Source organism: Patagioenas fasciata, chromosome 2 (genome assembly GCF_037038585.1).
Source record: "Patagioenas fasciata isolate bPatFas1 chromosome 2, bPatFas1.hap1, whole genome shotgun sequence".
NCBI classification, from domain to species: domain Eukaryota; kingdom Metazoa; phylum Chordata; class Aves; order Columbiformes; family Columbidae; genus Patagioenas; species Patagioenas fasciata.
Genome location: NC_092521.1, coordinates 96053609 through 96077989, shown reverse-complemented (window position 1 = coordinate 96077989; position 24381 = coordinate 96053609). Strand labels below are relative to the sequence as shown.

The 24381-nt window shown below is 44.4% G+C and overlaps 1 protein-coding gene across 5 annotated transcripts in view; it reads left to right on the top strand.

Annotated features, from left to right (window-relative positions):
- Window positions 1–7142: 7142 nt before the first annotated feature.
- Window positions 7143–24381, top strand: part of JARID2 (jumonji and AT-rich interaction domain containing 2) — a 225347-nt gene continuing 208108 nt past the window's right edge. The window contains exon 1 of one of the 5 annotated variants that reach the window (XM_065832129.2): window positions 7143–7236. Coding sequence is in view for 1 of the 5 variants with exons in the window: in XM_071804596.1 (XP_071660697.1) it covers window positions 8370–8414 (45 nt within the window). In the remaining 4 variants the exon portion in view is untranslated. Of the gene's footprint in view, window positions 7237–7665; window positions 8415–9671; window positions 9774–9958; window positions 9980–10293; window positions 10434–24381 lie in introns of those variants that run through there. The other 4 variants (XM_071804596.1, XM_065832130.2, XM_071804595.1 and 1 more) reach the window with 4 other exon arrangements.

The window sequence follows — 24381 nt, the reverse complement described above, 5'->3', positions numbered from 1 at the left end:
TGAACTCACTCTAGTCCCACCCTTCACCTTCCCTACTGATTCTGCCCCCTCTCCCGTGCCCCTTCACAGAACCACAGAATGATTGGGGTTGGAAGGGACCTCTGGAGATCATCCAGTCCAACCCACCTGCTAAAGTAGGTTGACCCAGAGCAGATTGCACAGGAATGTGTCCAGGTAGGTTCTGAATGTCTCCAGAGAAGGAGACTTCACAGCCTCTCTGGGCAGCCTGTTCCAGTGCTCTGGCACCCTCGAAGTAAATAAGTTTTTCCTCATATTCAGATGGAACCTCCCATGCTTCAGTCTGTGCTCTCTGTCCCTCATCCTATCGTTGGGCACCCTTGCCAACAACAAAATGCCACCAAGGCAATCATCTTTTCCTTCCCTGCTCCAGTGCTGCCCCATGTCTGTTTCAACAATGCTGGGCTCCTTTGGGTACCACGTCCAGCACGTCATGCCAGTTTGGACAAGCCTACAATTGCAAAAAGCAAAGGATAGAGGTGGCCATGAAGAGATCCTTCCCCTTGCCTATCTAGCCAACATCATCTTCTGATCACAACCTTGGTTGCACTGGTCCCGTGAGCTTGGTCTTCCCCATGGCTCAAAGTAAGCATTATATTCTTCATAATGCTGGAGGGGGAATGGGAGAGGGACAGGAAAAAAATAGCTTTCAAATCAGCAAAGAGAAGGAAAAAGAGGAGGAAGAAAGGTGGGATGAAATATTTATCTCAGTCCCCTCTTCCATCCACTAAGACACACTCTTGTTCTCTTTATTCCATGTAGAGCTCTTATTTAAGTGTAAAAGCGTTTTACTTCAATTTAATGAACTGGTTAAAATTACCAGCTCAACTAAAATAGTTCACATTTATGCAAAACAACAGTTTGTGCAGCAACTTGCACTGAAACAAAAAACAGTAGTTTATACCAATTTGATAATTTTTGCTCAAGCTTATGTGTCTCAAGGGTTACTGTCCCACGGTCCTATTTCTCAACAGATGCAGGGAAACTAAGCAAACTGCAGTAAATGCAGAACAATGAGGGGAGGACAAACACCCGTACATTGCCAGCTGTAAAATGCAGTGAAATAAAATGCAAAGAAAAGAAAAGCTGACGTAGTACTAAATTCAACAGAAAAAAGGCAGACAAAGAGCCAAATGAAGAGACACTGCTTTTTCTGCAGTGCTCATACCAGGGACATCACGACTCTCCACAAGTGCTGCGTTTTCATCAGTTCTGTGAGCTGGAGGAATACTAGCCCCATTTTACAGATTGTAAACTAAGCCAATCAGAAATTAAGACCTGAAGATTCTCAAAGTACCTACACCACGATTCTTGCCAGTAATAATCATTGCACATTCTTCGAGCATTCAAAGGATCCAGCTTCCAGCAGCCTTTGGTGCAGATGCACATGTGTAGTCCTAACAGAACCCATAAAATGAGGAACACAATGCAAGAGCTACAACAGGAACACTTTAGCAACCACAGACATATTTATTTCCCCATCTCCTCTTCTACATTTTCAAGTGGGGGGACAAAGTACCCTGCACACTAGGAGATTTGGATCAAAGAGCTATGATGGTCACAAGTCACAACTCATCACCCACCTGACAACTGTAGCTATTTATGTACAAATTAGTAGTGCTGACCTGGCCACTATTAAAAGATTGATGTAAATGGCTTATCCAGCACCACACTCCTTGGCAGAGAATCAGCTTCTCCAAAGCAACATTCAGCTGCCTTAACAATGAGATTATGTCTTTCCTTTTTGCATTCATAGGAACACAGGAGGGTAAGAGTTCAACAGACAACACTCTCCTTCAGCATGCACTCTAATTCATCCCCAGAGCAGACTCGTTTAATATGCTGAATAAAAACCAATCATCCTATGGAGCAATGGGGGAAAGGTATGCAATCTATTTTTAGATTATTACAAAGGAACATGTAGATGTATGGATAGAATTAAGATTGCATAAGCATTTCATAATTCTGGAATTTTGTAACTTTGGAGCGCTTAACTTAGCCCCTTTAATATCCTTCCACTTTGACCATCTGTGTAGAGCCTGTCTGCACGCATACGTAAGGCTGCCTCCAGGATCCTGGAGATGCGAGGCACTATGTCTCAGTTGCCCGGAAGATTTTAAATTGCAGGTATAGATCTATGTTGCACAAATCCCGCCTCTTCATGCACATGATACAGAATCCACTACACACGTAGAGCTGAACTGCATGATGGCAGCTGCCTCTTGGGAAACTCTGAGGCCCAGATACCCAGGCACCATCTTGCATGTAAACCAGTTTACTATGTTGCACGGTCATTGTGTTCGCATTTTATGTGTACATTTACAGACATATTTAACAAGTAAAAAAAGTTGTGGAGATGTGGTCAAGCTGACTGCCAGCAACTGGCTACTCATAGCTCTATTTCCCCAAGGCAACAAGTAAAAGGAAGTTCTACTTCCCTCTTCTGCACGGGTTTCATTCACAGCAGTAGCCGTTTTTCTCTTAGATATGTATTTTTATTCTATATTTAATATTCTACTCCAATATTACAGTAATGTTCCAGGGCACTTTTAAGACCAACACCAAACAACAAGGCAGATGTGAATACAGGAAAGATAGGATGTAAAATGTGATGGGAATAGGAGGAGAACTCAGATTAGGGCATGTGGAAACCAGAATGATAGGTCTAGACATCAACTCAAGTCAGTGGCAAAGTACCTATAAGGCAGAGGCCCCTCTCCAATGGTCTCCACATCCTTCCAACCTGCTACAAGAGTCAGTCAGCTTGCGGTAAAGTACTGTCTTCTCAAACATGAAACAAAATGCACTGTACATAAACGGTGACAACATTTATGGCACAAAAAACTGCTCTGTAGGAACATGTCCAGATTTTAAAAACCTGGGGGGTTACTTTTATAGTCTCTTTACCTACCTTATCAAGCTTATCATCTTGATATAGCCACTCAGACCTCAAAAAAAAGTGAATTCCCCATGCATTACTGGATCTTCACAGCTTGCCAGCCTGAATCTAGGGCTAGAAGCAAGTTCTGCAGTGCAAAGCTACCAACCCTTTCCCATCCTCGTCCCTCTCAGTGCACACAACATTTTGCTTTTATCCACACAAGCGATTAGATCTCAGGATTCAAACTTGCATCCTTTTCAGATGCAGAAAACCTGTTGGACACTACAGAACTTAATCTTGTCTTTTTTGAGGCAGGTATAATTCAGGTAAATACACCACGATTGAGGAAAAGGTATCTAGGAGTTATTTTTATGAACTGGTAAGCAGCCATCTGTCCACAAACAACCACAGCCTGCCCCCAAGACAAGGCTCCTTTATGGCTGAACTTGTCTGGCATCATGCCCTTTGTTTGCTGACTGGTGAATTATGGCTCACAAATTCACCCCATGTTCTTTCTGCCTTCCCTGTACCGCTTGTGCCTATTGTTTCATCTGTTTGATCAAGAAGAAATTGTTGTGCTTTGGCTTATAGTAGATCCTCATGTTCCTTATGAACTATATATTCTTTTTTATTTATTTGTTTTGACTAGATACCATACCAGGACCTTCTCCACTAGCTTACTGAAAATCTTGCCCCATAACTCTGAGGACACCACAAACCATTTTGCATGTGCATCTGCCTTCCAAGTTTGAAAGTGTCAAAAGCAGTAGTCCCTGATTAAAAAGAAGTGCAGTCATACGTAAGTCAGTTCTGATGAATGTTCTTTTCCTATAACCACAAAGAGATTTTATCTGCATGGAGATGTGAAGTAGGTAAGTATTATCAAAGCTCTAGTAGCTGGAGAGGTTCCTTCTTAACAAAAGCATCCTCTCACTTTTCACTGGAATTGTGTACTAGATTATCTTATGTACTAGAAAGTGACCATATTTCACTTCTTGCTCAGAGATAAATGCACCTAGAATATTTAGTATGCACAAGTCCAAATGTACAATGCATAAAATGTGTTATTCCAAAAAACTACAATATCATCACCTCCCAACCCAAACACAACAACAACAAAACAAACCCAAACAAACAAAACCAACCAAAAAAAAAAAAACAAAAAAAAAAAACCAAACCACAAAACAAAAAAAACCCACAACCCAGAACACCAAAACGATAGTATCATATGTCAGACCATTGAGCCTGTTCTGGCCTTTGTGAGTTCTTAGGAAGGTTGACTCTGGACAGTGATAAAAACTAACTAATTAACTAACTAAAAACTAACACATAAATCCAGTTTGGGGGCTCTTTTATAAATCTATACAGTTCCTTGTAAAAGTACCACATACAATGAAGAAATAGATGAGACTCAAGCAAGGAAACTCTACCATGTCAACATTAGTCACTTCTCAAACATTTTCAAGGCACAATATAGTTGAAAGTGGCCAGGATGAAACTCACTCTCAAATGTGAAAAAAAAAAGTGATCAAATGCCATGTCAAACACTGACACCAGTAGCGGTTAACCTGTTATACTAACTGCCACTGTATCAGCATTTAATTAATTTTGTAAACCAGTTTAGCTTCAGTATTTAAAAGGTCAGTCCACAAAACACACACAAGCTGAAACTGAAAGGCAAGATCCATCGCAGTTACATGATACTTACGATGTACATAATACGATGCTCTGTGTAACAGAACACAAATGTAAATAGAGCCATGGGTCCATGGAAAAGGTTTCTGCCACCCAGCCTTGAGAAGAAAATTCATTAGTTTGCACTGACAGTAAGCTCTTGTTCAACACATGGCACAAAAGCCAGTGGCAAACATCGCAACACTGAGACTTAAGAACACTCAGGAAGTAATATCCAAAGTGTGTGTGGGGGATAGTTGGTTTTGCTACCTTCTGTTATTTGAGAAAAGCCAGGTAGGTTTCCTACAAGAACCTTTTGCTCAATTGTTGACTTAGAAGTACATGAATGACTATCTTTGTCTTCTCTGGTTTTCCAAAAGGTCTCCTGGAGAGAGAGTCACAGACTCATCATTATTAACAGAAGAAAACTTGAGACAAGTATTTTCTTCCAAGTTATGTCGTAGACTTTCAAGGTACATAAACACCTTAAGAAAAAATGAGGGTAGCAAGTTAAAACAGTCCTACAAGAAATGTGCGTATTTCCAATTTAAAGGAACAAAAACCCCTCTTCAGACTTCCACTTGGAAATAATACATATTTTTCCTATGAGAGGCCTAAAGAAAAGACTTCAAAAGATTAACTTGATCACAAGTAGTATCACCATAAAAGTTTAATGTTGGGTAAGGCCAAGCACAGATCACTTTATTTAGACTAGGGAAAACAAGCACTAAAATAATCAGTAGTAAGCATGAAGAAGTGAAGGGAGAACTAAGAAATGATATAACTTAATTTTTTCAATTTAGTGTCTTGAATACAATTTGCATCCTATTTCTAAGGTAAACAGAGAACACTATGTTCACTTATCTATGTAAGTGAGCATGGCCTCATGGTTAAGACTAGAAAGCAGCAAATGAGGTTCTGGGGAGTCCTCAGTCTTCTGCTCTTCTCACTTTGAGTACAGCCACTCAACATCCTTACACAAAAGCTTTCTCAGCTACAGAGCAGAGGTAATGCTCTCCAGAAGAGCTGCAAACATAGAAACTGCATCTGGAAGACAGGGTAAAGTCCCTAAAGTGTTATATAAAAGTATGCATTATCACAGAGGTATCTCACCTCATAGAATCATAGAATGTCCTGAGCTGGAAGTGACCCACAAGGATCATGGAGTCCAACTCCTGTGCCTGCACTGGACAACCCCACAGGTCACACCATGTGTCTGAGGGTGTTGTCCAGTCTCTTCTTGAACACTGTCAGGCTTGGGGCCGTGACACCTCCCTGGGGAGCCTGTTCCAGCGCTCCACCACCCTCTGGGGGAAGAGCCTTTTCCTCATGTCCAACCTGAACCTCCCCAGCACATCTTCCTGCCATTCCCTCGGGTTCTGTCACTGGTCACCAGAGAGAAGCCATCAGCACCTGCCCCTCCTCCTCCCCTTGTGAGGAAGCTGTAGCCCCATGAGGTCTCCCCTCAGTCTCCTCCAGGCTGAGCAAACCCAGTGACTTTAGCTGCTCCTCATATGGCTCCTTCTCCAGACCTTTCACCAACTTGGTGTCCCTCCTCTGGACACGCTCCAGTAGCTTTAGATACTTTTTATCCTGTGCTGGCTGGGACCAATGACTGAGTTGTCATTCAGGTGTTTTACATTAACTCCCAGAATAATCTTCTCCACAACTGAAGAACTGTCATGTTTTCCTTTGAAAATGCACCTTCCACTTCGCACGCAGTTTCCCACTTTTTTTTTTTTAACTTAATAAAAAAGTATTTGAACTTCGGGACTTTGCATTGACACCACACATTCCCTGCCGGTTCAGATGAGCAGCCGGCGGGGGTGCAGCAGGACGGTGCTGCCCCAGCCTCGGGGCTCCACTCCCCGCGGCGTGCCCCCGCTCCGGCACAGCCCGGGATTTAAAAACCCAAGTCCACACAAAAAGCTTATTCTCCGGCGCGCCGGACCACCGGCCCGGCCTCGCGGGGCAGCCCCGGCGCGGCGGCAGCGGCTTTTCGGATGGGGGCGGAGGCGCGACCTCAGGATACCTCTGAGACATACCGAGCAGGCTCCGCACAGCGCAGCCTGTCCTGAGCTGACACCGGGCAGAGCGGGCGGCCCCGCGGACCGGCCAAGCCTCGGCGGCGCAGCCCACGGGGGCGAAGTTTTCCTGCCGCCCGCTTCCCCAGCCCACCCCAGACACATTAATCCCCGCGCTCTCCCAGCAGCCTCCCGCGGCGCCTGCCTGCCTCCCCGCTCCCTGTCAGCGGTTCCCAATAAACTTCCCCCTCTCCCTCCTCCTCCTCCTCCTCCGCCCGCCCTGCCTGCTGTGTCGTGCCGTTCCCTCCCCCGGGCGGCAGCGGCAGCCGCCTCGTCGCCGCCACCTCCGCACCGGTACCCAGCAAGACCCACCCGCCCCTATCACCAAGAGCCCCGGAACTGGGCGGGGGGGAGACAAGGAGGGGGAAACCAACGCGGATGGGGGGGGAAGTAAGGAAAGGACTAGCGCCGCCAAGGAAGGGGGGGGCCTCGGGCAGTAGCCAATCGGCGCTGGGCGCGCGCGGCGCGCCGGGAGTTGTAGTTCCCCGCTGTCGCCATTTTGTGGCGAGAGAACTACAACTTTTCCCACGAACAAGGACAATTCTCGGGCCCTGCGCGGAGCCCCGCCGGCGAGGCCAGGTGCTGCGAGCGCGGCGGGCCCCGGTGCACGCCCGCGCCGGGGGAAGGCGCGGCGGGCACAGGGAGGGAGCACAAGGAGAGACTTGGGCAGACGGGAGGAGAGAGGCTGCCGCGGGGCGGGGAGGGGGGCAGGGCAAGGTGGCCGAGCGTGCTGCGCGGTGAGGGACCGTCGCCAAACTCCCCACTCGGGTTGTGGCGCAGAGAGCGGCGACGTCGGCTGCAGGGTGGCCACGCTTAAATGCCAAAAAAAAAAGAAGGGGGAGGAGGGGTGGGGGCTGGCAAAGGGAAGAGTGTGACGCTTGACCCGCATGAAGTGTTTAGCGAGGCCTGTTGCATGCGCTGAACGCAGCAAGGGGGGCCGGGCGTTGCGGCTGCTGTCCCGGTTGGGAGTTCAAGCCAGGCCCTAAGCGGTGTATGTATGTATGTGTGTGCGTGCGTGTGCCCGCGTGTGTATATATATATACAGACACGCGCGCACACACGCACGCAGACATATATATTAAAAAAAAAAAAAAAAAAAAAGGAGCCAGGTCCATTTAAAGTTGCTGCCGGAGAGCTGTTCTCATTGGTTAGAGGGGGGAGCCGGAGGAGCGGAGACACACACGGTGCGTGCAGCCCTCGCTGCCGCCGCCGCTGCTGCCGCCGGAGCCGCCGCCGCTGCCGGAGTTGTCTCTGCCGCTTTCCCTGCTGCAGCGGCACAAACGTGACTTCCAGCGTCTTGATTATTTATCTTCTGCTTTCGGCCCCTTTTTCCTTCTCCAAGATGTAACTACAGCTCTGACGCTAAGGACCTGCAGATCGCTTAGGTGGCTTGAGAAAGAGAAAAGGGGATATCAAGGGCGTCGTTTTTTGTGTTTAAGGGGATTTTTTCCATTATAATGTTTTCGCTAAAGTGATATTTTTTGTTGTTGTTTCCTTCGCATTCGTCTTTTTTTTTTTCGTCCCCCATTTCTCGGATTTATTGCTAGGAGAATCACATTGTGAGGAAAAAAGTCGGATTACAAGATAACCACTACAAACAACCCCCTCCCCCAAGGATTTTTTCAGTATTCTATTTTTTTTTTTTTTAAATTGTCGCGGCTTTAATTCATGAAGCAATTGTCCCCTTTTGCAATCAGAATTTGGATACCAGAATGAGCAAAGAAAGACCCAAGAGGAATATAATTCAAAAGAAATACGTAAGTGGTCATAACATATATCGTTTGACTCCCAGTTTTAGGAAATGGCAGTGAATGTCAAGTTTATAGCTAATCCTGCAGCTATAAGGCTTTCGAAACAAATGTGATACTGAATTTTATTTTTCTGTGGTGTGGTGGGGGAGTTCCAGAGGCCCCTTTTAACGGGGGAACCTTCTATCCAGTTTGGTTATAAAACCAGATTTGTGTAGCGATTCCTCCAGTGAATAAATGTATTGACCTCAAATGACACAATCATAATCTAGTTCTAGATGAAAGACGAGGAGCTCGGGGGGCTGCCACGGTAATGTCACTAAACTGCATTTTCAAGCGGTTTTACTAATATTGCACTTTTGCATGCGAAAATATGTGGTTGGTGTTGGGGTTTTTTTAAAAAAACAATCTGCGTGTGTGTATTCCCGTCTGGTGAAGCGGCGGCGGTGGTTGTTGAAAGCCCTTTAAGTTGAAACCGAGTGTCTGGTTATGGCGAGCTCGTTTCTCGCACTACCACATCCCAGCTCCCCTCTCTGATCCTTTGCTTCCCTGCCTTGCGATAGAAACCCAGCCAGCGATACGGGAGAACGCGTTCCTGGGGGCTGACTTTTAACGGGTAAAAATGGCTCGGTTCAGTTTGAGAATAATTCATTATCATGGCTCGAAAATTTGGGCTAACCCAATGAAGCTCGGGCTGTATGTCTGCCTCTCTTTATTCAGCCGCTTAACCAATCCCTTGTAATTGTCTAATCCTTTAAACATATAAATGTGGATGGATAGTTGGATTTTTGTTCGTGCTCCAGTTACGTTTTGATTGGCATAGGGGAGTTTTTCTTTACGTTTGGAAAAATTGAGGGGATTAGCCAGATACGCAGCAGAGCGAAATATCATTTTTATCTGCACATTAAAAAAAAAAAAATCTTCATTGGGTGGGGGATATAAATCCTTGCTTTGGGGTGGGTTTGATGCGAGGCTTTAAAAGTTGTAGTTTATGTCGCGCCTGTCGTTCCTGCCGATTTTATTTTTTTTCAGCGGAGAGTGTTTCTTGGCAGGGAGGGTGACCTTCGGGACACTTTCCCTCGCTATTCTATAGATTCGGTAAAAACTGCAGTTGACTCCAGCTGACTGCCGCTATCGATTGCCCGCCCCGCTGAAAGGCAGCTCGGAGCCAGGAGGTGGGGGGGGGCTGCGCGGTATTTCGGAGCTAAGGCCCCCCTCTTCCCCCCCGCCATGAAATTTCCGAATTAAAATACATCCGCATTGCAGAGGAGCTGGGAGCCCGGGGCCGGCGAGTTTAAAGTATTGGATCGAAACGGGAACGGCGGGTGGAAAGTCTGGCGAAACACGCGAGGCGTCCACGTTTCCCAGGCAGGCAGACAAAAGCGGGGCGGGGGGGGAGGAAACCGCGGTGTTAATAATTAAGGGGGGGAAGTTGGGGAGGGGGGGAGAGATCGCCCCAAACCGCTGGTCCCGCGGCCGCCCCAGGCTGGCGGGGGTGAACAATGCAGCGGCGCTCCCGCACCGCCGGGCAGGGGGTGAGCGCGGCTGCCGCCGGCCCAGCGCCCCGGGGGAAGGTAGGAGGCACGGGGGAGCGTGGCGGGGGTGGAGGATGTGCCGTGGTGCTCCCCGGTTGCAACTTCGCGGCGGCGCCTTTTTTTTTTTTTTTTTTTTTCTTTTTAATACTCTCCACCCCTTCCCCCCCTCCCATTTTTATTTTTGGCAGGGGGCGGGGGCGCAGGCGGCGGCGGGGCGCGCTGGCGGCAGCAACAGGTTGCCGGGGCTGTGACGGGAGCCCGCGGGCCGCCGGCCACGCCGCCGCCCGGCCAGGTTCGCCCTGCTCCCGTGACGTCACAAAGGGAAGGGCCTGCGCGCCGTGGAATCTTCGTCGCCTCGGTCCCGTCCCCCCCCCACGCCTCGCGCCCCCCCGCCCGGCGTGACGTCAGAGCGAGGCGGGGCGGGGGGAGGCCCCGGGGCAGCGGTTCGGCGGTGCTGCGGGGGAGGGGGCGGCCCTGCCCGGCCCCGGGCCAGGTGAGCAGGTGCGGGGCCGCCCGCCCGGCCCTGCCGGTTTTGGGGTGGGAGGTTGGTCAGCCCCCGCCCAGCGTAGAGGAGGGGGGAGCCGGTCACGTCTTCCCGCGGGGGCGGCGGCGTGGGGACGCAGCGTGGTGACACGCGTGGCACGTTTCCTTCTGCCCGCGACCTCCGGGCGCTGCGGCAGAGCACGCCGGGCCGCGGCGCCAGGCGCTGCCTCCTCCTCGCCGGTGCCAGCCGGGCCTTTTGTTGTCCGTCTGTGCGGCTGCAGGTGTGACCACCCACCCCCAGGTCGGGGCCGCGAACGCGTCCCGGCCTCCGCGGCGGTTGCTCGTCCCGTGTAGGGGGATATTTAACTCCCCCTCGTCCTGTCAGGCTCGACCCCACGGGTGACACCCCGCAGCCCTGGGGCAGGTCTCCACCCCGGGCACCGCCGCAGGTGGCCCAAGAGGGGCGGCGCGGAAGACTGGCTGAGGCAGGCCTCACCTCCCCGGGCCGCGGCGCGGCGGGTCGGCCGCTGGCCTCCCTGCCCCGCTGCCCGGCTACAGCGGAACAATTGCCCACCCTCAGTGTCGGGCCCTGCTGCCCGGGCCGCGAGCCCTGGTGCTCCCACCCCCTGGGGTGATATCCGCGCCGTGAGGAGCCAGGGTCCGGCCGAGTGCACCCCCCTTGCACAGGCACGGAGCTCTGCTTCAGTGACCCCGCTCCTCACATCGCTGCGGGTTGTATCGGGAGCAGAGCATTTTTAGGCTGCTGCTTTTCAGCAATGGTGAAGTGAATTCTGGAAACAAAAAGGTGGTGAGAACAATAGAGTAAAGCCTGCATGGTGCAGGCTACCATTGTGGTCATAATTAAAAGTTCTCTTAAACTTTTGAGAGTGTTATCTTTTTCGCGACTGATAACCCAAGAATGAGGAAATCTGTGTACGTATCTCTTTTTCTGTGCTTTGAAAATGCTATCACTTCATTTTTAAAAGAACTATGGCTGACTCATTCAAATCTTTCTTCTCACTTTACCCTCCTCCTTCTCAAACATCTTTACATATCAAATATTGCCTTTTGGCTCAAGCGTCAGAAAACTGACAGCTTTGTAAAGCATCAGCCGAGAAGCCAGACTGTATTCAGTATGCGCTTGGAATTAAAGGTTCTTAAATTAAAAGCTTTGAAGTCTTAAGTGTAATTTCACAGGTGCATTTTTCTGTCTGTTTTTGTGATGTCAAATAGCAAGTCCTCTGTTCTTGCTGGTTTAGTTCTTGGAGTATCAGACCTGGGTTACTGTCTTTAAATACCTGCGCAGTTCTGACACCGTAGCAGATGGCAAAATATAATTAAGGAGTAATGTCACTACTGTCGCCTCATGTGATTTGTTTCCTTGCCCTTGCAGAGGTAAAAGTGCTGTAGTCTGCCATGAGGTGACACGCTTCACCTACGGACGGCCTGGTAAGCCCCTCAGACAGACGGCCAACACAGCCTGTCCAGGATTAGCATGTTGCAGGCATCTGAGGAGAGCTCCTGTGAGTGCTGCAGCCTTTGAAACAATACTTTCTACTTGGGCATGCTTTGAGCAGGCTCAGGGAGTTTTTTTGGGGGATGGTGACCACGCTGCACCACCACCTCCTGTGTAAGGGTTGTTTGCATACAGGGGCCTGGCCCTGGGCACCCCAGAGCTTCAGCCTGACCCCCCTTGCCCTGCTTTGTGTTATGCAGGAGTTCCCTCATTTCCCAGCTCCATGATTGACAGCGTCCTTTAAGTTTGAGCACTTCCTACAAGAAAAAATCTAAATACACTGATGGCTGAAGAGGTAGTATTCAGTGTACATTGTGTCTTATTTCAAATAACCTTCTGGAGCTTCCTTGTGCTGCGTCTTTTTCAGACTTGCAGTAAAAATTCCAGCAGCATAGCTGGACTCATAGCTCAACTCTTCTTCTTCCCCCCCCCCCCCACAATGTGTTATTTCAGCTAATGGTGTAAGGATGCTAGCTGCACTTCAGATCCAAGTTTGGGTTCCTTTTAACCTTCTGGTCTGTTGAGACTACAACATTATGTTAAGTGGCTAGAGGATGGTGCCTAACTAGAAACTACTAATTAAAAGCCTTTAAAAAAAATTACTTTTTGTTTTCAACAAATGCTTTGCCCTGAGATTCCACCTTGTTCTGATGGACTGTGAGCTGCAAGTCTGTGTAAGATGCTGCCCAGAGTGAATTGTGAGAAATCAAGGCCTCTGTGAAGAGTTTCTAGTGTTCATTAAGCACTTTCACCTTCTCTTATGAGGCCTACCAAACCGGTATTAAAAATACATTACCTCTTTCGTTTCTGTAGGTGTAAAATAACAGCTAATGTTATGCATATGCTAAAATGTGGTATAAACGTCAGCTGATTCTGTAAGGCAGTAGCATTCCCTCCATTATATTATTTGATGAAACAGAAGTCTAAATTACTTGCCTGAAGCAACATACTGTAACAGTGCAGAGATGGAACTAATCTGTATTTCTGCAGCCTTGTCCAGTACTCTGTCCTGTAGTTTACAGGCTCTTGCTATGATGCACAGTATCTGCTATACAGGGATTACTTTATGTGGTTTCAACTTGAATATTTTTTTTCCCCTCCCCCACATGGTCTGGACTGTTAGATTTACAGTATATTTTTAACATAATAAAATAAAATATGCATTTCAGTATGGATACTTAGGGGTTTTTTTTGAGTGATGATCATACCCCCCAGCTGATAAAGACCAGTTGATAGTGTGATGACTCAGCTGTGGGAGTATTACGTAAAGTAGGTCAATTTTTAAATCTCAGAGCCTGAAGCTAAAGAGACTCCAGGTTTCAAATTTATATTTTGTTTATACACATTACAGATATTTCCTGGTTTGAACATAACTGAAGGTTCTTGAGGAGCAGGGAAGTGTTTTTGAGGATTGGTTTTGGCCACTTATATTGTATAAGGACTGAATTCAATCAACTTGGATTTCAGGAGGGAGGGGAAACACCAGCTGCTTTCATTTCTAAAGTTTCCAGTTTGCAGCACTCAAGTGAAATGGAGTCTTAAAGGTAATTTTAAAGTCGGGAAAGGAAAACCAGAGACACGTTTTTTGTGTTTTATTTTTTTATTAAAGCACCCAGCTTTTGTGTGATTTAGCAGATGTGGAATTTGCAGAGGAATACATGCATTGCTGCGAAATCCAAATTTGCATTTAAAACATTGTTTTTTCCCCCTAGTCCTTTGCATGGCTTTCTTCCCAACTATAAATGTAAACCAAGTGTAAATGATGCATTGTTTGCCTTAGTGGGCAGACAGTCTGAAAACAATAGTGCTGATGGATTTGACTGCCTCTGTGTAAGATTAACGAGACATTAACTTTCAAGTCTAATAATGCAAACTTCAGTGTTGCCAAACCTGAACTTCCCTTAAATGTTTCCTGATGCTCATGACCCTAAATGTCTCTATGCGATGGGCCAGAACTTCAGTTGACACTTTTTATGATCTAGCTCTTCATCTTCAATACAGAGCCCCTCAACCTGTTATGACTTCAGAGAAAAGGGTACAACATGCCTGGGAGTTTAATGTCCAAGTAAATGATGGGGTATGGTATGCACATACTTTTTATATTTACTACCATTTTTTATTTAAAGCATTTTTAAGTGCTAGGAAGCCACCAGGAAACTTAAAAGCTGCAAATCGCTTGTAAAATTCAGGTCTAGTGTGTGAGGAGTACTTGGCGCAGCAATTCAGATACAGGAAATAATATGCTTGCCAAAATGTATTTGGTGTTCTCTTAGATCTTTGATGGGTTGTTTTGCTGGCTCATTACTACTGGGAATATTGGATGTGATCCTTCTTGGTTTTTAATGGGCAGGTTTTATTTGGGAACTCTTGGTTTTCATTTGTAGGTGTGAGTTTATTTCAGTTGGTCACAAAAACGTTTTCTCAATGAATCAGCAGGTAAAAGGTTTAAAGCCATTTGCCATTTTACTTGCTCCTGTTTCACACTTTCCCTTGTGTAATGACATCCTGTTCTGATGATGTTCTTGCAGTAATCTGGCAGTGGCCTGGTATTTCCAGTGGTGGGTTGTGGGAAAGGAATAAACCCTTTAATTATAGCAGCGAGGGCTTGTTTGAAAATTCGCTAGCCCTCTTCCCCTCCACACGTGCTTCTTTATGCAGATTAAGGGTCCAAAGGTGTAATGTGCTGCTCTTCGACTTGCCCCGCAAGTGTGGCCACCATCGGTGGCAAAGCTGAGGGGTGGCTGAGAGCCTCTCCACGTGTCGCACTGTGTCTCCAGGCTCTCGGCTAGAGATGATGGCTCCTGGCGCTGCGAGCAGACGGATGGTGTGAGTGTACCCCATCTGCTCCCGTGCAGAATTTATCGGCTTAATTTATGCTGCTGCAGGAAGCTGTTTGGAGTGACCAGCTTGGCTGAGCACTGAAGCAAGGGAAAAAACACTCAGGTGGGAATCATCGTTCCGCAGGCTTATGTAGGACAGCACCCGAAACTGCTTCATCATTTCTGCAACAAATGTCTCATCCTGGACTGAAGTGTCATAAACCATATCCTGTATTTTTACCTATGGGAACAAAGCCTCCTTGAATCAGGTATAAAAATTTGATTGTGTGATTTAAAAAATGCATTGAAAGCAAAGCGAGAAACCTGTACTAAGGTCTCCTTACGCTTTCTGCATCTTGGTCAGACCTGTGAACAAGAGTTGTTTCTGGTCAGGTTTGGTTTGTTGCCTGTAGGATTTCCACAGTTGCAGTCAGACATTTTGACACTGCTAAAATCCATTTAGCAAAAATGTGATGATGCCCCCAGAAGAGTTTTTATAATTGCATCACTTGAGGGGCATGACTTAATTCTTTCTAAATGTCTGTCTTCTGTCATGTGTGATCTGCTTGGTCTATCTGACTTGGGTTCTTGCAGTCTTTTTTGACAGGTTTTTCCCTTGATTTGTTCTGGAAAAAAAAAAACAAAAAGGCTTTGGGTCTGTGGCTGGTACTATATTGTTGTTACTTCCTAAAGGCTAGAAGAAATGCAAATAATAGTTTAAAAACTGTGGCCTGCTGCCCTGCTCCGGGAGGGTTTGTGGCATTCTTGTCCATATGTTATGCTTTCAGTTCTTTGAGCTTGCCTTGCTGGCCTGACATCTTTTGGATGGAGTGATGGTTGCAGGAGATTAGCGTGTTTTGGCACATGCACGCTATGATGACTGGCTAACGATATTTATAAAGTTCAAAAATAAACCATGGGAGCTCATTCTGACTTAATCTACTAATCTTTGTTTTGCACTTTGGTACTGTGTTGTCTGAGCCAAGTTAGGATAACTATATATTACAAGCAATTCATTTTTAGCTTTGCTTGCAGATTAGTGTTGAAGTAATACTTGCTTTTAAATTAAGAACGATGGGAATGAATTTTGAGAAATTATTGGCTCTTTCAACTACATACATATGGAAATCAGCTATGTGCCTATTTTTAAAACAGATTTATGTGAGTGAGTAGAGATGGATGTTCCCCAGTGTTTCTGGACAATGTTGTGTACTGGCATTTTGACTCAGTGTGCTTTTCCTTCGCTGCCTGCAAGAACAGGACAGTATTCTCTGCCCTTTCCCACATTTGTATGTTAAGGGAAGGACTTTGGGGATCGTGCTTTATTTTCTTCTGGATTAAAAATCTGCTACTGCTTTGGGTAAACTTTAGCCTCACGCTAGGCATCCTGCTAGTCATGCTGCATTTTGGTGAGTCCAACCAAGACAGCAAGCTTTTGAGGCTACTCAGTGACAGGAATTCAGTTTCCCCTGTGCCCTGACAACTCAATTCAGACAGTGAATAACAATTTTCTAGCTATGTTTGAGAATGCCCTATGTCTTTAAGAAATACAAAGAGACATTTGAAGATGAAAGCATGCAAGTCAAGCTAATTGCGATGTACAGATGTTTTTTGAGGACAGACCGTAAGTCTTGGACAAGGGTCTGTCCAGTGGCTCACTCTTTGAGATGCCTATCATTATTTTTATTAGTTGTTATATTTAGTATATAATTTGCTATACTATTTTAAATCTGGGAATCTTTATGTCCCAAAAGTACATAGTCTAGAAATGGCATTTAGAGTTCTAAGTTGCTGCAGGCTACCACCATATGTTTATAGTTTTTTCTTTTTATAAGGTGCCTATTATGCAGACCAAGAGTGACTTAGAGAAGGAATATGTTTCCTTCTTTCTCGCCTTTTTTATTTCATGGATATTATTTTCAGCAGTTTGTCCCACAGAGTTCTTTTTAGTACATCAAAGCTGTAAGCCAAATCTCTCAGCTGCAGCGTGCATGCTAAAAACTCCATAATACAAATTTCCAACCCTGCACGTATGCCAGATCAATTAACTTCTTAACTCAAGCTGAAAAAAAATGGAACAACTTCTGCTTTAGTGTCAGCCCTGCAAAACTTAGTCCAGACTTTGAGTTTACAAAACTCAAAGCCAAGCAAAAAGAAAGTTTTCTGTTATCGTTTGTAAAGTTGACTGATAACTCAGCTGGTGTTGTACGTGATTCCTTTTTGGGTGATTTTCTGAGTGACTGGCCTTGGTGTGTTTTTCATAGAAGGATGACATAGGTGGATGCCCAAGGTGTGATTTTCTGATTAATAGTCACTTTCTCCCCCCCGCCTCTGAAGCATAGTAATAATGATGAAAATTCTCATGGCTTATTGCCATCATGCAGATTGGCTTTCTGAGACCAGGGAACATCCCTTTCGGTTTTGGATATAAAGCAGAAGTTAATGTGTTGGAGCAGTATTTCCTCTAATCATTTATTAAAAGCTGTACTACCTCAAGCAAGATAGTAGGGAGATAGTCATCCTGCTACTGAGGTCATTAAGTTTGAAAAGCTTTTACCAATGTTAATTTTTTTGTTCTAGTTATTCAACATGTAAAAGGGACATGGTAATATCACTTTGTAAGACAAGAGGCTTCGTGTTACTTATAAGCTGGAGTTACAGCATGTTACAGTAACTGTAACTTGTGAATTAATTATAAGTTGGAAGAAACAATGCCTGTCCTAATGGCAAATAATTTTGAAGCTGGCTTTTTGTTTTTTCAAGTCTTTTTGTGGTGCCTTGAACCAATAAAAGCTACAAAAGTAAGAAGCAGCTGTTGAGAGACGCTGTCCTGTCCTGTTTTGCTGTCCCCTTCTTCCTGTCTGTGGTGGAAATGTCCTGTGTGTAGCTTTTGCGTTTTGCCTTTGGTAAGAAGTTTGTGGATGTGGAGACCAGTAAGCTGCCTAATGCCATCTTTTTCTGACCACTTTAAACATGCAGTGCACTGAAGGAAGTGATTTAGCTTGCCTTTGGCTGCCTGTTCCTCCTCTCTTCTGCTGGCCAACATGTGTGCCAGGTGATCGTTCCCGCTGTAGACTGGGGACTTTCCAGGTTAAAACTGAGCTGGCAAAATATGCTTGATTTTTAATTTGGATTTGTTTAATATTGCAGCTTGTGATGTAGCTGTAAAAGTACTTGTTCTGGTAAAGGTGTTGCAGGGACACAAAATGAAGTGGCAAGGGAAGGGGTAGCAATAGCGTGAGGTTAAATGGACTGTGAAATTATGACTAAATAGGAGACAAGATGTATGTTTTATTTCCTAGTAAACAAAATTAGCTGTCTTTATCTGTTCTAAGGATTGTTCGGGTATGGATTTTGCTGTACTGTCCTACTGCTGGAAACATAGTGAATATTAAGAAAGGTTGAAACAAAGTTAGGCCACGCAGATGAAAATGAAGCTGCAGAGGTTTGTGCCTGTGGTCGTGGCGGTGCCATAATAATTTCCAAAGTGCTAAAATATGGTAGGATTAAAAACGTATTACTGTTGTTATGTGTTATGTTTCCTTAGACAGGACTTGAACAATTTTAAACTTAAGTAAAAAAGAAGAAAATAAGATAGCTTGCTACTGGAAACTGAGTTCCACTGCTGAATCCTGTGATACAAGAGCTCCACCATGGAAGTGAAGCCAGTGTAACATTCCACTTTCTACAACAAGTACCTGCTTACAAAAGGGAACTCCTGCAGAAATTTCCCATGGCTTTATTTGGTTTATCTTGTCCTGCTGAAGATTGAGTTCAGATAGCTTCTCTTGTTAAAACCAACCGCGTCTGTTGAATGTGCAAGCGAACTGAAGTGCTGATGTATTTTTGCCCCAGGTTCCAAGTACTGTGAGAAGGCCAAACCATGTCAAATCAAGAAGCTGCAAAAAACCCCCAAGGTTTCTTTTAATTATAGGAACATCAGGATGTGATGTCACATGCCTTTTTTTCACCGTTCAAGCTGACACTGGTCACCCTACTGATCTTTTCTTTGTGGTAAACTGCTTTGGCCATATCAGTACAACTATAGAGCTATGTATGAAATAGGATCACAGAAATTATATGGCTTAAAAAGTTGTTATACCAGTGCTCTCCTTTCTTCTACTTCATCATCTGGTTTCGTTGAGGGCCCACAAGGGCTTTTTAGTGGCACAAGGACATCTGTGGATTTAAAAGGCACGTGGAACAGCACCCTCAGTTTCAACCCAGCAAGGAGCACGTGCCTATCTCGAATGTATGAACACTCTTACTGACGTCAGTTGAAGCACTTGGAGCTTGCGAGTTAAGCACATGGCGAAGTGCTTTTCAGGGCTCGAGATTTTGCCATTCCTGTCTAAGAGTGTGCGCAAGTATTTGCAAGCGGGAATGTTAGTTTTCTAAGAGGGTGATAGCCATTTAATGGATTTAATGGCTTTACGAGATGTAGTCCTGCCTGTTTTCTTTTCTAAACTGTTTGTTTTTCCTTATGCTTTGCCAGTGTCTTAATATTTTATTTAAATGTAATAACTACTCTTTTTTTTTTTTTTTCCCCGTACTCTTATCTTCGTGATACTGTGCATGTGTGCATAGTACTGGCATTTTTTATGGTTTGTTTCCCCTCCCCCACCCTCTTGTCTTCTAGTCCTGTGCTTTTATCTTTCATTTCAGTGTATTTCTCCAATTGGGGACCTCTATCCACGTCATCTCTGTCTGAGGAAATTAGCTCTTACAAAGCTGTTGACATTTCTTCGCAAGAAAACAAATTATTGTCACAGTATTTTTATCTTTTTCTGAAGGCCAAAGGGAGATAGATGTGGAAAGGTTCCTGCTGCTCATTTTGGGGGCAGGTCCACAGGAAATACTTTAGAAGGGGAGGAATTGCACTGTTGCTGCTTGTATCTCAAGCCTGCATGCAGAATGGAGTGTTGGTTATAGAAAATACCGACTGTGTACTTACAAGGCTCAGCAAACTGTTAATGTGCAAATACTGTGGAGGAAAAGTAGAACACGGCCCTACTCATCCCTTTTTACAGGCCTTTTATGAACTTTTGGGAGATTGAATTGTGCTGATGTGAGCATTCAGGAATAGCTAATTTCATAATTCACATACATTAAAGGCTTGTATTTATAAACCATGAATATTCATGCTTTTTCAGTCAAGAGCAGCATTACATGACGTGACTGACCAGTCATAAAAAACAATGCACAGCTTCCATTATTACAAGGAGCTTTGCAGTCTCCGAGTATGACCTTCCAAAATAACTGAAGGTGGTCAGATGATATCTGGGCCCTGGTGCTTTGGAGAACATTAATACAGTTTTCAGCATAAATATCTTCAGAAAAGTGTGGTCTCTTAAAAGTCTTATGGGTAACATACTTTCTTTATATCATACTTAGTATTTCGTTATAACACTGCTTCATCTGGCTCCTATGAAAACTGGTAGTGTATCATGCAGAGGAAGGAAATGTGTTTATGATGTTGTTAATCATGTATTTTCCCCTCACAAGCACCTTTTCTTATGTTCTTGTTGATTCCTTTTCCTTTAGTGGTGTCATTTTATGTCTGTTACTCTTGCAGTCAAGGATACAGCAAAATTAATTCTCTGTGTGCATTTTGGAAATTACTGGTTCACTAATTTGGATGGAGGAGAGGGAAGGGATAAACTAACTTTTTTTCTTTTCTTTTTTTTTTTTTTCCTCTACCAACTTTCGTCAGATCCTGCCAGGGAGGTGTCTGTTTTCTCCCATTGCAGACAGCCCATATTGCATTATAACCCCATGTCTGATGGCTGTTGATTGCAGACGTGCTGAGCTTGGCCTCCTGGCCCAAATGGGAGCAGGAGAAGCATTCCTGCATACATCTGTCCATGTGTGTCCTGCTCTCCTTTGGGAATAGTTTTGAGTTGACCACAGGGATTCCATGGCAGAGTGATCAGAAGCTTTTTAGCTTTTGGGAAGATTTTTTTCTGGATATGCCATTGCTTCTGTCTTTTTATCCTTTTTGTGTCTCTGTTCACTGTGTGTAGTGATGAGTAGATGTGTGGTTCTGACTGGGGGATTACCTGGTTCTCAGCTCTGCAGAATCCATCTGCTTCACACAAGCTCTTTTCAGAGGTGGTTTGGTGCATTGTCATTTTATCGCCTGCACGCTCCAGTAGTGACTGCAGCCGCATCTGAGACTTTGTCAGGGAAGCAGGAGTGTGCTCAGCTCCGGAGAGCTAACCTGCCCTCCGGCATGGTTTGTGAAACCAAGGTTAGGATTATGTGAGAAAAATGGCGAGGAGATGTATCCGTGCTTGGAATCCTGCTTGTGTGGAGGATGGCTTGCCCCGAGTTCCCAGTTAGGTCCTACCACTGTCCATGTTGTTAGCCATCTCAGCAGTACTTTTTGCTGCTTTTACCTAAATGTTCTCCCTCAGCAGAGCGTCGTGGTCATGCCCTCAGAAGGTCAGCTACAGCTTGGCCAATGGGCATGATGGTGTAGGAGGGAAGCGCGGCTTCATCTTTTACAATGGAAGAATATACATCAGCACACTGTGCTGTTGTCTTTGGAAGAAGACTTTGAAGGTGTCTGTTCAGGCATGCTTTTGAAGGTGTTCTGAAATTTGCTCTCAACTATCCTCTGTATAGATGACTTATCACCATTCTATTCCCGTGGAGCAGTAAATCACATCTGGGCTGAAAGGTTATCCTTTTTCCTTAAAAGGCTTCATACATTTGCACCACTTCTTCCTTTGTTCCATGCTCTCCAAATCTCCAGGTATTTTTTTTCCCACCCAGTATTTTAATCAGGAACCCATGTGTTACAAAGCTGAAGCAACATAACTTATAACATTTCAGCTTTGAAAATAGGTTACCCAGTGGAAGAATGCCACTGAGATAGTTCCAGCTGATTTCCAAAGTTCCAGTCCACTATCTCAGTGATTAGATCACCTTCTGCAATAAAAGCAAAGATCTGCAGTTGATATGATGGAGTTTAAACATAGTTTAATTTCAACATGGATGAATAATGTTAAGCCCATGCATAAAATCATCTAGTTAAGGAAAATAACAAAATAATAGGTGATCTCTTGAGGCAACTCTTTAAACAAGAAGTAATATCTTATACATTTTTAAGCGTGTAAGAAAGAAGATTGAATCGCTGGCATTATTTGAGACAAAAAACTGTAAGAACAATTCTAAGACTGGCTGACTGACCTACTGTTCAGCTTAGAAACCAGGAAAACATCTAGTAAGGGAAATCTTGGTTATATTGGACAGGTTATCAGGGCTCCTAATCCTGTAATAGATAAGAGAGTATAAAACTGTCAGAAATGGGGTTTTAAATCTCCATCTCCCAGGTTGCTGTCATTTGCATGGCTTGCCTTGTCTTTTTTTTTTTTTTCCAAATTGTTTTGGTTGGTTGTTCATGCAGGAAGTCCCTAGAGAGAATGAAGAATATTTCCACAATGACACAACCTTTAGGTTCTCGAAGGTGCAAGTATCAGCTCTCAGGTTTACCTGTAACAAAACTTTAGTTGTTGTTCTTGCATTCATGCATTCATACTTGGTTCATGCCGCAGCATGAGACAGTTCTCTGGAGCAAAGTGTAATGATATTTTCCAGTGCTTGGCTTATCTAATGCCTGTCTTAAGTAAACTTTCTTAGCTCTTCTGTGTTGGCAAGGTCAGCAATCTTGCTGTTCTTTGTGTAGAAGATTCGTTTGTCTGGCTCTTCCTGGACTATGTTGAAGAGCTGCTTTTTTGTCACTTCTGAAAAGTATCTTTGCCCATGTTTTCTCTCGGCACAGCGAGTCTCCTTGTTATTGTCAGCTTAACTTTCTGGTGTGGTGGACTAGCACAAATATTACTAGGGCTTAATAAACAACCTACCTTTGGATGACTATCACTGTTGTGATAAAAATGATACAAGGTTGGTTGTTCATTGATGGATGCTTTTTGGTCGTCTTCCAGGATGAAACTGTAACTTCATTACACAAGATTTTCAGAACAGTACAAAGTTATCAATTTATTTCCTTCAACTGTCATGGAGCTGAGAGCTTTTCTTTGGAGGACCGTATATTCAAAAGCTGCCAGTTTGATCTTAATTTCATTTTAGCCCAGTGTGGCACAGAGTCTGAAGTTAATTTGCTCTCTAATGCCCCGCTGCCTTTTTTCCTCCCCTTTTTACCTTCTGCTCTCTCTCCCTTACTTCCTCTTCCCTTCCCCTCAGTTCCTCCTACTGAAAATGAAAAAGGCCTGTGAACAGAGGCAATGTCACCAAAAAAAAAAAAAAAAGGAATTAGGATTTTTTTGTTGTTTCTGCCTGTAATTTTGGTTTCTCTTAATAAGACTTGAGTTCCTCTGGCTAGATCAGTTCTTCATTGTGGAGAAATGCATGGCTTTCAAAAATGGTAAATGGAAGATATTGTTCATCTGGCTATTTCTTGCTAGTCATACTCCTACCTCCAAGTTAGCTGCTTATTTCCACGTTGCTCCTTGTGGCTTTGTTTTCCTCCTCCTGCTTCATCAGTGCTCTCTGCTGAGACATGGGCAAGATAAACCATGCGCAATATCTGCCTATGTACTACTTGAAACCAGAAAGCATATTTCTGTTGCGGTACCCAGAGAAATGGTTTCTTCACATTGAGAAGTTGTGAGGACAGGCTTAAAATGTTTTCATGTCAGTGGGATAGCACCTTGGATTCTTCTAGGTGTTGTACACGACTTAGCTGATTTTTTCGCATGTCTGGGAGCATTCCTGGAAAAATACATATTTTTGTGGTTAAGTCTTAAATAATTGTTCTTAATAACTAAAGCAAGATGAACTGAATTGTTTATTTTGTAAATTAGACTTTATTAGACTTTTATTTGGATTTCTACAGCCTCTCTTAAATATGTTAAATGCAATGGAATAATGGAGTTTCTGTTCTAAACCAATATATTCTGTCCATGAGAACTGTTTTCCAATTAAGTACTTTTAAATTACTTTTCCCAAGTAATTCCTGACTCTGTTTTCAGTATATATTTGTACACTTGAAAAGTGGAAAAATAATCAATATCTGACTAAATATTACTATTTAATTGATTAAACTGCTTTCTTTAGTCCCAGAAGAAACTCTTTAACAGTCGTATTAGATGAAAGCATGCATGCTTCCCGTTCCTCTAAGAGTCTGTCTCAAATTCCTTCTGATTGCAAGATCGATAATTTTGATAGTTATTTTAAATTATAGCTGTTTGTACATTCATTTTATAGAATCTTGTTGTATGTTTTAGAACTTTAATGTGGATTAGTTCTTAATTTTGCCTCATTTCCTACTTCAGTGATATTCTGTAATTACCTGATTCACTAGTTGTGTGTAAATGGAACTATGGAATCTATTGTCAGTTAGCAATCAATGTGGTATACATATTTTTAAATGTTATAGATTGCCTATTAGAGCTAATTTTCCAGGGCATCTCTATCTCCATCTTAATGTAATGCAGAATATTCTACAATAATGCCTAGGTTAACAATGATAGTCTTGCTGTATTGTGCAAAAAAGGCTTCTGTGCAGACCCAGCTGGGTTTCAGGCTTAATTCATTGCTCTATGGTGGGATCACCACAGCTGCTGTAGGGCCTTTACAAATGCAAAAAAGCTGTCAGT